Genomic DNA, 17487 nt, shown 5'->3' with positions numbered 1-17487 from the left:
ACCTGCCAATCTTGAGTTTGTTAGCCTCTGCAGTTGTGTGAGGCAGGAGACACTTCCAGCCGGACACCTGACACACATACTTGGGACTTGCCTTCTCCACAATCAAGTGAGCCATTTCCTTGAGATAATCTCTCCAAAACTTCTCTGGTTTTGCTTAGAACCCAGTCTAAGACATGAAAGTTGCCAGTTCAAGGTCTGGGAATCTATTGTTATCAGTGGTTACCAATCACCAGTGAGTCAATTCCATCTCATAGTGACCTCATGTGTGCCATAGTAGAACTGTGCTCCATAGGGTGACCTCATGTGTGCCATAGCAGAACTGTGCTCCATAGGGTTTTCAAGAACTGATTTTTCAGAAGTAGATCACCAGGCCTTTCTTCTGAGACATCTGTGGATGGACTCAAATCTCCAACCTTTCAATTAACAGCATTTTGCACCACCCATGACTCCTATCAATTAAGAGGTGGTTATGGTGGAATAATTGTTGTAAACATATTCATTATTTGCTTTTATTTGTGAGGTACTGCTAAAGTAGTTCTAAGAGTGTTTAGAAGCACTTTACATTTTTAAGTTGGTCAAGCAAGCATGTTCCACACACAATTTTCGTAGAATAGGCACGTATCTGTTTGATCTCATGAGAACTATGCTGGAAGTCTCCCCTCCCCCCCAAGATAACACTCTCTCCTTCTTCCCTCTGTCCAAAATGACTGTTAGAACTTTGGTGTTTTGTATCAGAAGTTCTAACATTTTGAGCCTCCTTTAAGGTATTTCCACTGGAGTTAATCATGGACACTTAGTACACATTTGCTAGTGGGACAGAAGCAACGGGATATTTAGGGAAGGAGAAAAGATCCCCTTGGAGCAGAAGCCCTCCTGTGTTATGGTAGAGCTGGGTAGGTGCTAAAAGTAGTAGTTCTGAGTAGCCAGGGGTTACAGCATTTGGTCACCTGCCTCTTCCCCATTTCTTATCACTTGTTTCACAAACTCTTTTTGTATAGCTAACACAAAGCTCATATGAGCTACTATGTGACTTTTGATCAATATCGAGTCAAATTAATTTTTCTTATGATACCTTTAAAAAACATTTGCAAACCTTCCTCCTACCCAAATTATTAAGGATTGCCTCAGCAACACTGCAAAAAGATAACTTTTATATTTCAGTCCAAAATCTGTATATAGTTTGGTTGACTTCCACCAGTCAGTTCAGAAGCAAAGCAACCAGTTAGTTCCAGATAAAAGTAGTCACACTAGCTGTTTATAGACATCTTTTTAATGTTTTACTTTAAAACAAATAATCTCAGTACAAGAGCAAAGGAAATTACTTTTTAACCATAGCTTGAAATGGATATAATATTCCCAATTTATTTGTTTTCAGGAAACAGATAATTGCATTGTCATACATGACTTTAGAACTGCTCACTTAAACGCACATAATTATATTAAATTAAGTTTCTCTTACAAAGACACAACCATGTCATTTAAGGCAAAAAAAAAAAAATTCAGCTTCTAGGGAGATAAGTTAATATTTATGATATTTCCTCAATTTGATTGAACGAAGTGATCCACTAATTTAGTTGGCTAGATTTCATCATTCCTTGTAGTTTTGCTTTGCAAATGGGCATGAGAATTAGTCACTTTGTGCCTGATTTCCTCCTCTCTGATTGTTTTACCTGCAAATTAAGAGCTTTCAGAATTGCTGAGTCAATGGGAGGTGAGAAAGGCACCTTAGAGCAGGAGATGAAGACTTAAAAACTCAAAAAAGCGGCTTACTTTTAACAAAACTTGCGATCTACAGATACTGATTTAGTTGAACAAAATGCAAACATTTAGATCAGACACACCAAAATTTTTTAGTTCACGTCATACAAGGGATGTTTGCAATTAAGTCTTAGCTTGATCAACCCAACCTATTGAAGGCGGCAGACAAACTTGAACTGCAAGCACATGGCTACCCAGTTTGCCACTAAATTGTGCTTCAAGACACCATCTGGGATTGACCAATGGGACTTTGCCAAGTGTAAATGGGAGACCCCTCTAATATTCATAGAGAGTAACACAACAGACAAACCCTACAGTTTTCACACAATACAACTATCTTTTGACATCCATGAGTTTTTGTGCTAGAGAAAGATAGACACAAAATGGCTTCAATGTATAAAAAGTTTTTTCACAACGTGGTTTATCACATTTTGCTATGATTAAGACTGCAGTGATGAGTTTAGGTTTTGTTTTTTGAATGTTCAGTCCTCAGCAGTGCTGGATGAACTGCCTGTGTTTGAGGTCTGAAGAGGCCTAAGGAGGGGTCCCCAGTACATTCACAATTCCTGCTGCCAGTGGGGTTCGACCCAGGACAGTGTGTCCAAGAATCAGTGCGACCTGAAAGTTGCTGCCTCTTTTTTCTTCCTCCGCTAATATTTGGAAAGAGCCTACTGAGTGCATGGCAGGTATCTGGCTTAGGACAGTGGAGGGGTGTGTTTGTGTGCCTGTGTGTGCCCGTACAGTCTCCCTGGGAAGGTGTATCACAGCTTCTGGATGAGTGGAGACATGGGTAGATAAAAATAATTTACTAAATTTGGAAAAAGAAAATAATTGCTTTAAAAGCTTGACAAAACCTTTTTAACTGTACTGTAAAATTTAGACTCTGTCTTCTGTATCTCTCCAGCAGCCAAGAAGATTCTGAATGATACACTCCAGGGGAGTGTGTTGGGATGCAGGGAGGTGAGGAAAGGAAGCTTTTAAAATGTCAGTGCTTATCAAAAGGGACAAGGATTTTAAAACGTTGAGAAGCACAATTTAGGTGGAGAGGAGACGTGATTGACTTGGGAATGGAGGCTGGTTGAAGCCTAGTGAAGTTCAGAAGCAAAACGATGGCAGGTAACCAATAAGCAGTTTAAGTAGGAGGAGATTCAATGGTGAAGACTGTTGGGGTTGAGACTTGGGAAGGATCTTCTGTTGTACAACCTCCTTCCTCTTTTGAACAATGAGTTAATATCCCTGCTTATTCTCCCTGGCTGTTGAAGTTTTTCTGAAGGCAGCACTAATGTCTGCTAATGTCCTGCTTTCTTGTGGCTGGTTTTAGCTGAATTTAAATGACACCTCTCTTCTCTTTGTCTTTAGAAGGCCATTACTCTGGCTGAAGTTCTGGTGATCTGAGATAGCTAGATTGGTTTCTAACAAGCAGTTCAGCTTTGCTTGCTCTCTGGCAAATGTTTTCCATTTGGTTTTCCCTTGGTCTTTTTGCTGCCCTGCTTGTATTATTAAGTGTTTTGATTTGCAGACCCTGCCGGCGTTACCTGGCAGGGCGATTTCAGATCTGGGGCAACACTCTTGGGGAGGATAGAAAATGTTCACTATAGTATAAAAAGTAAAGGCAGTTCAGCTTTAGACTTTCATATGCAAAATGTACTACATAATAGCAAAAGACATTCAAGGGCGTATTAAAAAATAAATACCTTTCAAAAGTCTGTGTTTATATATAAGAATAAGGGATGTTTAAGTAGTTAAATTTCCTAGCGATCCTTATTTAAAAAAAAATCTAGTTCTATTTTGGTTTCTCTCCTTCTCATTCCCCTCTGATGGGGGAAGCCACGTTCTTTATCCTCATCTACTTCCCGGTGTTGTTTCTGCATTCTTCTCAAACCTTTTCCATCCTAGTTCCACTCAAATGTCCCCCCCGCCCCCGCCCAGGGTCCTGCCCATATGCCAGCTTAATGAGAATAGCTTCTCACACTCCCCCTGGGGTTGGCGCCAGTGCAGAGAGATCAACCCAGTCACATTGGCTATTCTATCTATCAGTGGTTTATCTGCATGTGCAGAAGTTGACCACTTATATAGTTGATCCAGCCAGCAGGGAATATGTTTCCATAAAGTCAAATATGTCAAATAGTTTATCTGCTCCACTGGCCCTGAATTTCATTATTTGCACACTTTCTAACTGAAGAACATTCTCATCTTAAAGAACAATATAAAAATGATGTGCGAAACTGCTCGCCACAGCACTAAATCACCAAAAGCACACAAATTGACATTCAAATTACATTAATAATAAAATGACTGAAGAGGAATGAGTTGGTAAATACATCTCGGAATAAGCAGCCATTTCTATTATTCCCCAAATGTGCTTTACTTGGTTCTTTGCTAGCAGCTGCTGGTAACCATTGCTTTTAAATATACATTATGGCCTAATTTAGAAAATGTATTTTGTATTTAACCACAAAGCAGAAATGCCTGAAATTTGAAGGTGCTTCCACCCATAATTTCAAGACACAGTGTCGAATCTTCTAACTGACCTAAGCTTGGCTTTTTCATACACCCCCCAGCATTAACAGTGTTTGGTTTCTCAGAATTTGTAACTCAAGGTATGTTACTAAATGAGTGGATTAATGTCGATGTACCTTGGAATTTCAGCCATCCCTAAACATGCATTTTCATGCAATTAAAAGATAACGGGCTTACAAACTACCTTTCATGTTCTTCCTGATAACTGCAATTTCAGCTTTTTAGAAGGGCTTTCAGAATAGTTCATGCAATGATATGTATGGCTAAAGGAATTGCTATGTCTAGAAAGAAAACGAAGAAATTATTTCAGTTTGACATGAGGCAAGCTGAGGGCATCTGTACTTTCTCCTGCCTTACAAATGCTTTGAGATGATCGTGATCTTCCAGTCCTTAAAGAGTCTGACGCAAAAGTAGCTTCCCTGGCGGGCTGCAGCGTGGTATCAAAAGTGTCTGTCTCGGTCTCTTCGGGACCCACCTCTTCATCAGTTATAAACAATTTGGATTCCCTCCATTTGGGGTAGAAATCTTGACTGCCTCTGGAGCCACTTGACTCACTCCCTGAAAGCTGTATATTCAGTTCTTCTGTTGACCTGATCAGGTTTTGTACAGACAAGGATTTGCCCAAATCCTTCGGCACCATGGGACGGACAGATAACAGAGTTTCTCCACCCATGTCAAAACTTTTCCTCAGAGAACGGTCCTTGGTCAGACTTGACTGTGCAACCTGAACATTTTCCTTGGAGGCAACAAGGCAGGTGGTGACGTCAGAAATGCTTTCCTGTAAGCCTGTAGGGTTTGAGTGCAGGGGTTCTGGCCTGGGCAGATGCTTGATGGCTGGGAGAGGAGGAGGGATCTGTAAAGTTGTTGGGGCTGCTGGCTTGGGTGCCGCGTTTATTTGGTTTGCAATATTGTTGGTGGCCGCCATTGCGGAGCCATCACTTTGACTCATTGGCACCTGTGTTGCTTGACTGTGCATAGTAGGGCTAAGCGCATAGAAAGTCTGAGTGCTGAACTCATTTGGCGTCAGAATGAACTGCAGGCCCCGTGAGATGTTGGCACTAGCTGATCTAGATAAGCAGCCACTGTTTTGTGCGGAAGTGGATAGGTCTTTGCTGTCCACAGGGCTTTGATAGTCAGATGTCTGTTCACATTCAAAAGGTGGGATCTGGAATGAAGCCAAAGTGAGGGCTGAGGTGGAGCCTTTCCGGAGGACCTGTTGATATATGTCTAGTAGGCAGTCCAGTTTGGACTCAATGGACTGTACCTAAAAGGGGAGAAATGATTGCACATGAGTATAATCTGTCATTAAGAAGGGACTTCACTTCTAGGATTAAAAAATGAAATCAAGGTGTGTTAACACAGTTAAATAAACATTGAGTGTAAAGTACAATGCAGTCCTGAGCTGTAGTGAATGTACAGTCTATTGGCGGTGGGGCAAAAGGAGAATTTACAGGGAGATGGATGCTTTGGCTCCTACATAATCACCATCAGGAGCCCCTTCTCCTAACTCCTTAAAAGGGACAATTGATGTTGTCAAAATCATAGAAGCACTATATAATGGAACTTCAAGAACCTCCACCCCAATCAGATTACCTTTCCTAATCCGGTTCTAGGAAGACATTCTGGATCTCTACTGCAATCTAATAGGGAATTTATGATGAAATTAAGATATCAGTCAAGGTGATTCTGAATGTAAAAATAAAGGTATAAAATGTTTCAAAATTAATACATGGAATATTTCTGATTAAATTGGGGGAGTAATATGATTTCTAGAAAAAAAGTCTTTGTATGTGAAGATATAGCCTAAGGGTTAACAAACAATAAATGTGTCATCATAATTGTAACGAGGTTTTGTTTTGTTTTCAAAAAGAGTGACCAAAAGAGATAATGAAATCAACCAAAACACAAATGAAAACCATGTTTCGGTTATTTCACTAATGAAAATCCACAGTTGCTTCCAGTTCTAGTATTAATTGATGAGATGAAATTGTCTGTTCCTTATATGAAAATCCAAAGGTGCTTTAGAGAACACTGTCTACACACAGATGAATTTCATTAATTCTTTCTCGATTTTATTCTTTTTAAAATATATATGTATTTAAAATTTTTTTTAGCTGTCCTTTAGATAAAGGTTTACAGAGCAAACTGTTTTTAAAATATATTAATCACCAAAATACATCCAATTGCCCATAATCTATTTTGATTTAAAAAATTCTGGCTAAAAAGTTAACCAGTGTAGTTGAGTTGTACCTGTTTTTCAACCTTGACTACCCGGCCGAGCATACTGAGGTCATCAGTGGTCTCATGTTCTGCCATTATTTTCTCTCGGCTTTTCTTGTCTGATGTGATTTGCCCTTTTCCAAGAATTTGATCGACACTGTCAGAGAAAAAGGAAATCTGATTAGGAGTGGCTCAGTAGTTATTTGCTGAGTAAATGGATGAATGAACAAATGGCGATCTCTATAACTGATCAACAAGTCTTTTTATTAAGGGTCTAGAACAGGCCTCACACTTGGCTAAGTGTGTGCTGTGCGGATATAAAAATATTTAAGACTCAGTCCCTACATTTTAAGAATTGTTAAATCACAAATGCAGGTAACTATGTGCCTAATAGTGAAGCAAGACTCTTAAAAATCTGAATTGATTAAATATTTTGGCTTTGAGACCACACAGTCATCACATGTGGTTGGAATTAGCATATTGAACCCACTTCTTTTAATTGCTCAATAAGATGCTCATGGGAAGGATGGTGTGTATCTAGCTTCATAAACAAACCTAACCTAACTAGTTGCTGTCTAATTGATTCTGACTCATGGTGACCCAGTGTGTCAGAGTAGAACTGTGCTCCAGAGGGTTTTCGATGGCTGATTTTTCAGAGGTAGATCGCTAGGATTTTCTTCTGAGGCACCTGTGGGTAGATTTGAACCTCTAACCTTTCAGTTAGCAGCCAACCAAGTCAGCCATTTGCACCACCTATGGATTCCTACCTTCTTTATTGTCCCATATGATGCTAGGTGGGAATCCACCACCTACCATCATACGGGACAATAAAGAAGGGCTCGGTCTTAGTCAAGAGCAAGGAGAACACGCTTGGAACCAGGAAACAATACAACAGCCAACCACTCATTCTAAGTCTTGACTATCTGACCCAGCATAGCAAAAGTGAGTGGTTATATGCTCTGTAAAACAAAACAAGACAAAACAAAACAAAACAAAACACTCAAACCAGTAGTGGTTGAGCTGATTCTGACTAATGGTGACCAGTTATGCTTCAGAGTAGAACAGTGCTCCACAGGATTTTCATGGTTGTGACCGTTTGGAAGCAAATTGCCAGGTCTTTCTTCTGAGGCACCTCTGGGTGGATTAGAACTGCCAACCTTTCCATTGGTAGCTGGATGCTTAACAATTTGTGCCACCCACAAACTACTTAAGCTGTACGTTGTTGATGCTACTGTGTGTTGTTGAGTAGATTCCAACTCATAGTGACCCTATATAACAAACTATAACTGCCCCATAAGATTTCCTAGGCTGTATTCCTTTATAAAAGCAGATCCCCAGGTCTTTTCTCCTGTGGAGTGGCTGATGGGTTCAAACTGTCAACCGTTCAGTTGGCAGCAAAACACTTAACCACTGTACCACCAGAGCTCCTTCTTAAGCTCTGTAGTAGGCTCTAACTATGGTAGGAGGTCAGAGAAGGGCAAGGTCTGGCTCTGTGGGCTGGATAGTTGGGTAAAGTTTAATGAAGGAGAAAGACAAGCTAGTTTCTGAAGGATGGTTAGGATTTAGATAACAACAAAAACAACAACAGGAGCAGTAGCAGCAGCAATAATGCAAACAATATCAGCAACAACCATTAATATTTACTGAACACTCAGTGCCAGACCTATTAGGTACTCCATGTTATCTGTATTAACTCATTTAATCTTCATGACAAGCCTCTGAAACAAGCACGGATATCATCCCTATTTTTACAGATGAGAAAACTGTGACACTGCGTATAGTTGGAGGCTTGTAATGCCTGATTAACACCCTTAAATAAAATCTGTGTTAAAAGCAAAAGTGTGGCTGTCCATTAAAAATGAATTAGAAATAGATTAGAAGAGGAATATAAACCAAAACCAAACCTGCTGTGGTTGAGTCGATTCCGACTCATATATGGAATTCATAAATTTTCTCTACTAAAGAGACGTGTCTCCTGGAGAGTTTCTATGCCCATTTCACTACAAAGAATAACACTTTCACGGCTTACCGTGTTTGAAGGCTTTTAATTCTACACAACATGTCCAGATGGCCAGCAGAATATTGTTCAATGACATCTTTTACATCATATGGACGTAATGTTTCTTTAAATTTCCGTTTTGCAACATGGAATTTCATAATTCTGTAAAAGCAACATATTAACATATTAATCTTCCTAATTTTACTGAAAGAAATAGCTTACTAAAATACTAGAAACTCTGGAGGAAAAAGCCATGCACCAAATTGTTTTATGCTCCTAGAGAAATGCAACATAAAAACCTGATATTATGGTAGACAATTTAAGAACATTTCATGTGAGACTGACCTTGAGAATAGAAAATCACACTAAGAAGGAAACTATAAATACTAAGTGTTGAACTTTTTAATATCCATTGAAACCCTGGATTAAAATCAAAGTCAAAATCCAATTGTACTTTTTACATGTTATCCTGAGAAATTCTAGATATAATCCCTAGTACAAAAACCAAACCCCTAGCCATGGAGTCAGTTCCGATTCATAGTGACCGTATAAGACAGAGTAGAACTGCCCCATAGGGTTTCCAAGGCTGTAATCTTTACAGAAACAGACTGCCACATCTTTCTCCCATGGAGCAGCTTGTGGATTTGAACTGCTGACGTTTCCTTTAGCAGCCAAGTACTTTAACCACTGCACCATCAGGGCACCTATAATCCCTAGTGATAACAAACAACCCAAACTTGTTGCTGTCGAGTCGATTCTGACTCCTCCCTTAAAAAATAGGAAGGTTATGAAAACTTTTTTTTTTTAGTGTAACAATATATTTATGATTTGAATCTGGGAGTGTTAACACGGAAGTATTGGGAAAGTGCTCCAAAGCGGGGATAGTGAAAACAGGTTATACAGGCAGGGTCTGGGCAGGGTAGTCTCCTGAACCAAAAAAAAAAAACCCAAAAACCAAACCTTTGGCTGTTGAGTCAATTCTGACTCATAGCGACCGTATAGGACAGAGTAGAACTGCCCCATAGGGTTTCCAAGGAGCACCTGGAGGATTCAAACTGCCAACGTTTTGGATAGCACCTATAGCTCTTAACTACTACGCTACCAGGGTTTCCAGTCTCCTGAAGGTCGTTGTAAGTTTCCAAAAGAGCCCAAAGCCTAAGGCAAAACGATCTCCAATAAGATGCTTACTAGGCTATTGTTTGACTTGAAGGTGACCCTGGTGGCATAGTGGTTAAAGTGATTGACTGCTAACCAAAAGGCCAGTGGTTCTAAACCACCAACGGCTCTGCGGGAGAAAGATGTGGCCGTCTGTTCCATAGCGATTCACAGCCTCAGGAATCCTATGGGGTCTCTATGAGTCTGACCAACTTGACAGCAGTGGCTTTGGTTTATGGAAACACTTCCTTAAAGGCTCAAGGTTCAAAAAGACGCCTAAGGGCAAATGGCCTGAGTGGGTCATCCCAGCTCCATGGACCCAGAAATCTGGATTCCAGGAAAATTAAAACTGTTTCTCATTTTCTCCCAATTGATCAGGATTCTGCTATAGAATATTTGATCACAAATGTTCAATAATGGGAGCCTGCACCATCCAATTCTCTCGGCCTCATGGCAAAGGAGACGGTTGTTAATAGAGGACTTCAGACATAAAGTCTAGTTCCTCCTCTGCCTGGCTCTCCTTTCCTCTCCTGCTCTAGATGAACAGAAGCCAATTGTTGCACTTTGGATATCTGCTTGCAAGCTTTTAAGACCCCAGATGCTACACGGTGAACTACACAGTAGAAACAGAAACACTGAGAATAATATTAGGCCAAGTGACTGAAATGACCAAAAATACCATGATCCTAGGTCTTTGAACTAAGGAAACAAATCCATGAGGTGTTTGTTTACACACAAGCAGAATCAGGAACTGTTTTTCATACTCTTCAACAGCAGCTACATTCTGCAAAACCTCAGATTGAATATTACTAATATAAACACAGCAACATTCATCTGCTGTTGTTAGGTGCCATCGAGTCAGCTCCAACTCATAGTGACCCTATGTACAACAGGAGGAAACACTGTCCAGTCTTGTGCAATCCGTACACTCAATGCCATGTTTGAGCTCATTGCTGCTGCCACCGTGTCAATCCATCTCTTCAAGGGTCTTTCCTCTACTTTACCAAGCATGATGTCTTTCTTCAGGGACTAGCCCTTCCTGATAACATGTCCAAAGTATGAGAGATGAAGTCTCGCCATCTTCACTTTCAAAGAACACTCTGGCTGTACTTCTTTTCCTTCTTCTGGCAGTCCATAGTATATTCAATATTCTTCACCAACACCATAATTCGAAGGCATCTATTTTTCTTCTGTCTTCCTTATTCATTGTCCGGCTTTTGCATGCATATGAGGCAATTGAAAATACCACGGCTTGGGTCAGGCGTACCTTAGTCCTCAAAGTGACATCTTTGCTTTTCAACACTTCATAGAAGTCTTTTGCAGCAGATTTACCCATTGTAATGTGTCGTTTGATTTCTCGACTCCTGCTTTCATTGGTGTTGTGTATCCAAGTAAAATGAAATCCTTGACAACTTCAAACTTTTCTCCATTTATCATGATATTGGCAAAGAATATTGAATATACCATGGACTTGCAAAAGAACGAACAAATCCTGTCTCAGAAGAAGTGCGGCCAGAATGCTCCTTAGAGGCAAGGATGGCGAGGCTGTGTCTTACATACTTTGGACATGTTGTCAGGAGGGATCAGTCCCTGGAGAAGGACATCATGCTTGGCAGAGTACAGGGTCAGCCGAAAAGAGGAAGACCCTCAGTGAGGTGGATTGACACTGTGGCTGCAACAATGAGCTCAAGCATAACAACGATTCTAAGGATGGCGCAGGACTGGGCAGTATTTCGTTCTGTTGTGCATAGGGTCGCTATGAGTCCGACTCAACGGCACCTAACAACGACAACAACAATCATGATATTGCATACTGGTCCAGTTGTGAGGATTTTTGTTTTCTTTACGTTGAGGTGTAATTCATACTGAAGGCTGTGGCCCTTGATCTTCATTAGTAAGTTTGGTCTCAGCCAGCAAGTTTGCGTCATCTGCATATCGTAGGTTGTTAGTGAGTTTTCCACCAAACCTGATGCTCCTTTCTTCTTTATATAGTCCAGCTTATTGGATTATTTGCTCAGCATACAGATTGAATAAGTATGGTGAAAGGGATACAACCCTGATGCACACCTTCCTTGATTTTAAACCATGCAGTATGTTATGGATTAAATTATGTCCTCCCAAAAATGTGTGTATCAATTTGGTTGGGCAATGACTTCCAGCATTGTGTTTTTGTCCTCCATTTTGTGACTGTAATTTTATGTTAAAAGGATTACGGTGGGATTGTAACACCACCCTTACCCAGGTTACAACCCTGATCCAATGTAAAGGGAGTTTCCCTGGGGTGTGGCCTGCACCACCTTTTATCTCTCAAGAGATAAAAAGGAAAGGGAAGCAAGCAGAGAGTTGGGGACCTCCTACCACCAAGAAAGCAGCACCAGGAGCAGAGCGCATCCTTTGGACACAAGGTCCCTGTGCCTGAGAAGCTACTGAAGCTGATGCCCTGAATTTGGACTTGTAACCTACTAGACTGTGAGAAAATAAATTTGACTTTGTTAAAGCCATCCCCTTGTGGTATATCTGTTATGGCAGCACTAGGTGATTTAAACACAGTATCCCTTTGTTCTGTTCGAAAAACTGCCTCATGGTCTATGTACAGGTTCCACATGAGCACGATTAAGTGTTCTGGAATTCCCATTCTTCACAATGTTATCCATAATTTGTTACGATCCACACAGTCAAGTGCCTTTGCATAGTCAATAAAACACAGGTAAACATCTTTCTGATATTCTCTACTTTTTCAGCCAAGATTCATCTGACATCAGGAATTACATCCCTTGTTCCATGCCCTCTTCTGAATCTGGCCTGAATTTCGGGAAGTTCCCTGTTGAAGTACTGCTGCAATCATTTTTGAATTATCTTTAGCAAAATTTTACTTGCGTGTGATACTAGTGATATTGTTCAATAATTTCTGCATTCTGTTGGATCACCTGTTTTTGGAATAAACACAAATATGGATCTCTTCCTGTCACTTGGCCAATTAGCTGTTTCCCAAATTTCTTGGCATAGATGAATGAGCACCTCCAGTGCCGCATCCCTTTGTTGAAACATCTCAGTGGTTATTTGGTCAGTTCCTGGAGTCTTGTTTTTCGCCAGTGCCTTCAGTGCAGCTTGAACTTCTTTCTTCAATACCATTAGTTCTTGATCACACACTACCTCCTGAAATGGTTGAACATCGAACAACTCTTTTTGGAACAGTGACTCTGTGTATTCCTTCCATCTTCTTTTGATGCTTCCTGGGTCGTTTGATATTTTGCCCATAGACTTCTTCAATGTTGGAACTTGAGGCATGAATTTTTTTCTTCAGTTCTTTCAGCTTGGGAAATGCCAAGCATGTTCTTCCGTTTTGGTTTTCTAACTCCGAGTCTTTGCACATTTCATTATAATACTTTACTTTGTCTTCTTGAGCCCCCCTTTGAAATCTTCTGTTAAGCTCTTTTGCTTCATCATTTCTTCCATTCATTTTAGCTGCTCTACATTCAAGAGAAAGTTTCTCCTGACACCCATTTTGGTGTTTTCTTTTTCTTTCTTTCCTTTCTTTTTAATAACCTCTTGCTTTCTTCATGTATGATGTCCTCGATGTCATCCCACAGCTCGTCATGTCTTTTGTCATTAGTGTGCAATGCATCAAATCTATTCTTGAAATGGTCTCCAAATTCAGGTGGGATATACTCAAGGTTGTATTTTGGTTCTTGTGGACTTCTTTTAATTTTCTTCAGCTTCAACTTAAACTTGCATATGAGCAATTGATGGTCTGTTCTGCAATTGGCCCCTGACCTTGTTCTGACTGATGATATTGAGCTTTTCCATCATCTCTTTCAACAGATGTAGTTAGTTTGATTCCTGTGTTTCCCATTCAGTGAGGTCCACCTGTATAGTTGCCATTTATGTTGTTGAGAAAAGGTATTTGCAATGAATTTGTTGTTCTTACAAAATTCGATCATTCTGTCTCCAGAGTCATTTCCATCACCAACATTCATCTTTCAAGGCACAAACTCCTCCTAGGGAGACTGTGATGAAATGAGCTTCATTTTGTGGCCTTTTGCTTTGGTCCTTTGGAAAAATAGCTTGAGAGATTTTTCCCCCAAGCCCTGAGGAGTTACTTTTGCCCTAGTTTTCTACCCCAGAGGATTTGTTACCTTTGTCCAGGTTGATTGATATTTCCTGGGTAAGCTGTAAACAACCTGGTTTGATACATTTTTTATGGTCCTGGTACGCAGCCTGACCTGTGATTGGTATGTACCTTGCAAGGATTGGTCAATAGACTATGCAAATGAGGTGAGTTGTAGCCTACCATGCAAAATAAGTGTCTGGCCTACCAAGAGGGAATTGGTCAGTTCACGGCCCTGGTAGGAGGGCCATGCCTTAAAATTGAAAAGGAGTTTGTACACTTAAGCAGCCATCCCCAGACAGGTTTTTTAGAGAGAGAGAGAAGCAGGAAGAGAAGCAGAAGGAAGAAAGAAGAGAGAAGAAACAAACAGAGGAGGCAAGGAATCTCCTAAAAGAACTATAACACGGGTCAAGGACTGTAACACTGAAGACAACAACAGGCCTGGAAGGGGCCCAATGGCAGAGTAGGTGGTGACAGATGGCAGGACCAAGAGGAGATTGTCCTGAGAGAGAGATACCTGCAGTGCTGAGAGGAGCTGAGAGGGCTGTCCTGCACTGAAGACGGGAGACTTTGCCTACATGCTTCCTGATCCTGAGTTGCAGCTTGTTGATACTGATCCCGAGTTGCACCCTGTTTCTTAATAAACCATTTAATTTAATTGTAAGTACAGTCTGCGATTTCTGTGTAGCCATTGCAATGGATTATTGAGCCCAGCAAAGAAGTAGAGAGTGCTGTGGGAGGGATGGTTGGTGTCAGAATTGATAAAAAGATTGGAGAGTGGAGGTATGCCTGACCTCCACCTCACAGGAATCAGCTTTGTGCTGATGGTAATTCTCATCATTCCCCTGGTGAAGTTAGACAGGTTAGGACACTGCTACTCCTATTACTCCTACTGCCATTTCACAGACACTAACAGGAAATCTAATGCTGATCTATTTTATAAAGTCATAGCTCGAACTTCAGGTACTTCTCTAGTTATGTATCTACAACTTTGCTAAGTTTATCAACAGAAACTTCTAATTCAAGAGATACGATTCTAAACCCATTTAGTCTCATTTCCTTTAATGCAAGAGTCGGCTATTTCAATAACTAATAGCACTATGCTGGCTACACAATATCCTATGGTAAGGGTTTTCCTCATCTCTTAATTCTACTTTTAATTCCTTCTAAAACTTCTTTTTTGGTCTCAATTTTACGTTCCTCTTATATTTCTTATTTGTCCTGTTCATTAATTGACTATATATAAACACATAGGAATAGCATAACAAGAACCAGTTCAAATCTGCATGTAAAAAAACAAAGCCATTAGTTTAGGAGAAAGGAGAAACTTTTTTTTTTTTTTAATCCAGAAAATAGAACATTAAAACATCAGCAATATCCCCACATAAAACCCATAATTTTTTTAGTCCACGCAGTCCTATGTAGTTAATTTCTGTTTCATGCAATTCTGGATTAGCTGCAGTGTCTACACAAGAGTTCTGTTGATTCAGTCCAGTAGTAACCATGTTCAAAGTATCTATCACAGTCCTTTTTCGTAAGACTGATGTAGTCCATCTTTTTTTTTTTCTCACTTTTTTAAAATTGTACTTTAGATGAAGGTTTATAGAACAAACTAGTTTCTTATTGAACAGTTAGTACATATATTGTTTTATGACATTGGTTAACAACCCTATGACATGTCAGTACTCTTCCTTCTTGAGCTTGGGTCCCCTACTACCAGCTTTCCTGTCCCCTCCTGCCTTCTAGTCCTTGCCCCTGGGCTGGTGTGCCCCTTTAGACTGGTTTTGTCCTATGGGTCTGCCTAACCTTAGGCTAAAAGGTGAACCTCCAGAGTGACTTCATTACCGAGCTAAAAGGGTGTCTGGGGGCCATAATCCTGGGGTTTCTCCAGTCTCTGTCGGGCCAGTAAGTCTAGTCATTCTTTTTCAGTTAGAACTTTGTTCTACATTTTTCTCCAGCTCTGTCTGGGACCCTCTATTGTGATCTCTGTCAGAGCAGTCAATGGCAGTAGCTGGGCACCACCTTGTTGTATGGCCATATAGTCTATCTTTTGATGAAATATTTTGGTCAAGCATTTTCAGTGAGTCAGCGAAGTAAAAACCTATCTCCAGATGACAAAACTTAAGAGTGGTCATAGTTAACTTATAATAATAATAATTCTTAAAAGTGAAAGACCTGATGGGAATGAGTTACAAAAGCAATGCAAAGAAAACCAATTAAAAAATTCAGAAAAAAAACCTAAACTATTAAAATGGTTTTTAACATAACTGCATGCATTTTAGAGATGCAGATGTTTGTAAAACTTTCTTATTTTCTCTAGAGAAATGTACATTTGCATAGAAATTTATGAACAAGATTTTTTTCATATGTTATTTCTGCAAAATACTGCTTGATTAGTTAACCAAGTTCCTTTTGTTTTAAACTAATGCACTCATCAACTAAGATTGGGTGCCTAAGCTTTTCAGAACCAGAGATCTCTTTTATTACAATGCCTCCCCCAACATGGACCCCATGTTTTAAAACAGTGTTGCACCAATAAATTCCACGATGTCGTTAGTAGTCAATCTGCCTAAGATAACCAGTTACTGCAATAATTTGATATGATTCCTGATGAAAGCGAAGAAGCACACGTAACATTTTGATTAGTCTGTGTAGCCTTATTGTAGGTAAACCGTAAAACCTGTTGTCATTTGTCAACTATGAAATGTTCGTAGACTCCCATTACCACACTTACGGATTCTAGTCTGGGAATCAGTCAACTAGGCTCAAGCTATCCAGATTTATCGTCTCTTGGTGGAAAGTGGAAAAATTAAGAACAAATGTAGAGTTTAAGAGGCAAATACCTCACCATGGGTGACCCTGCTGGTGTTAGAATACTGGTGGCATGGCTTCCAGCATCACAGCAACACCTCATGGTGGCAACTCAGTGTAGGGGCCCTATTATTTCCCCTTCAACCTACCAAGACTACAGGGGCAACAGCAACACAGCAGACTGTCTTCCCTTTCCTTCACAAGAAACTCAGTCCTACCACTGCCTGGAGGGTGAGGAGCAGAAAGGGAGCCACTGGTACGGGACTACCGCAAGTCATGATGAAGACAAGCTTTGGAGTTAGTGTCTAGAAACAAGTAATGTATTAAAAATAGAGGGGCAGAAAAAATCTCAATGTCCATCAACAGATAAATGGATAAACAAAATGTGGTACATACACACAATGGAATGCTACTCTGCCATAAAGAGAAATGACGTCTTGATGCACACCACAACATGGATGAACCTGGAAAATATCATGCTGAATGAAATAAGTCAGTCACAAAAGGACAAATACTGTATGATCTCAACTATATGAAATAAGCAAATATAGAGAAAATAAAGATTATTAGCGGCTACCAGGGGTGGGAGGGAAGGATAAAGAGGTTTTTTTTCTTTCTTTTTCTTAAGGGGGTCATTGAGTTTATGTTAATGGTGCTGGAATGATTTGGAAAAGGACAGTGGTAATGGTTGCACAGCTTGAGGATCGTAATCAATGTTGCTGAATTGTACAAGTAGAAATTGTTGAGATGGAAAAAAAAAAAAAAAGAAGCAAATACCCATTACTAATCTTAAGTGATAGTTGATTACAAGGAATCCAAACTGTTTTATTGGTTAAAAACCCCCGAACCCCACCATATAATTGTATTATTAACTTCAAATTAGTCGTACCCTAATTATTCCTGAAGGAGCCTGGGT

The 17487-nt window shown here is 40.1% G+C and overlaps 1 protein-coding gene across 3 annotated transcripts in view; it reads right to left on the bottom strand.

Annotated features, from left to right (window-relative positions):
* Positions 1-1432: 1432 nt before the first annotated feature.
* Positions 1433-17487, bottom strand: part of KCNQ5 (potassium voltage-gated channel subfamily Q member 5) — a 620656-nt gene continuing 604601 nt past the window's right edge. For all 3 annotated transcript variants that reach the window (XM_049895397.1, XM_049895406.1, XM_049895414.1), the window contains 3 exons: positions 8528-8659; positions 6529-6655; positions 1433-5542 (listed from right to left, as the gene is read on the bottom strand). In XM_049895397.1, the coding sequence (XP_049751354.1) occupies positions 4580-5542; positions 6529-6655; positions 8528-8659 (1222 nt within the window). In that variant the 3' untranslated portion in view covers positions 1433-4579. The remainder of the gene's footprint in view (positions 5543-6528; positions 6656-8527; positions 8660-17487) is intronic.

The sequence above is a fragment of the Elephas maximus genome, chromosome 1 (assembly GCF_024166365.1).
Source record: "Elephas maximus indicus isolate mEleMax1 chromosome 1, mEleMax1 primary haplotype, whole genome shotgun sequence".
NCBI lineage: Eukaryota > Metazoa > Chordata > Mammalia > Proboscidea > Elephantidae > Elephas > Elephas maximus.
The sequence above is the reverse complement of the archived record's forward strand: the minus strand, read 5'-3'. Positions and strand labels throughout refer to the sequence as shown.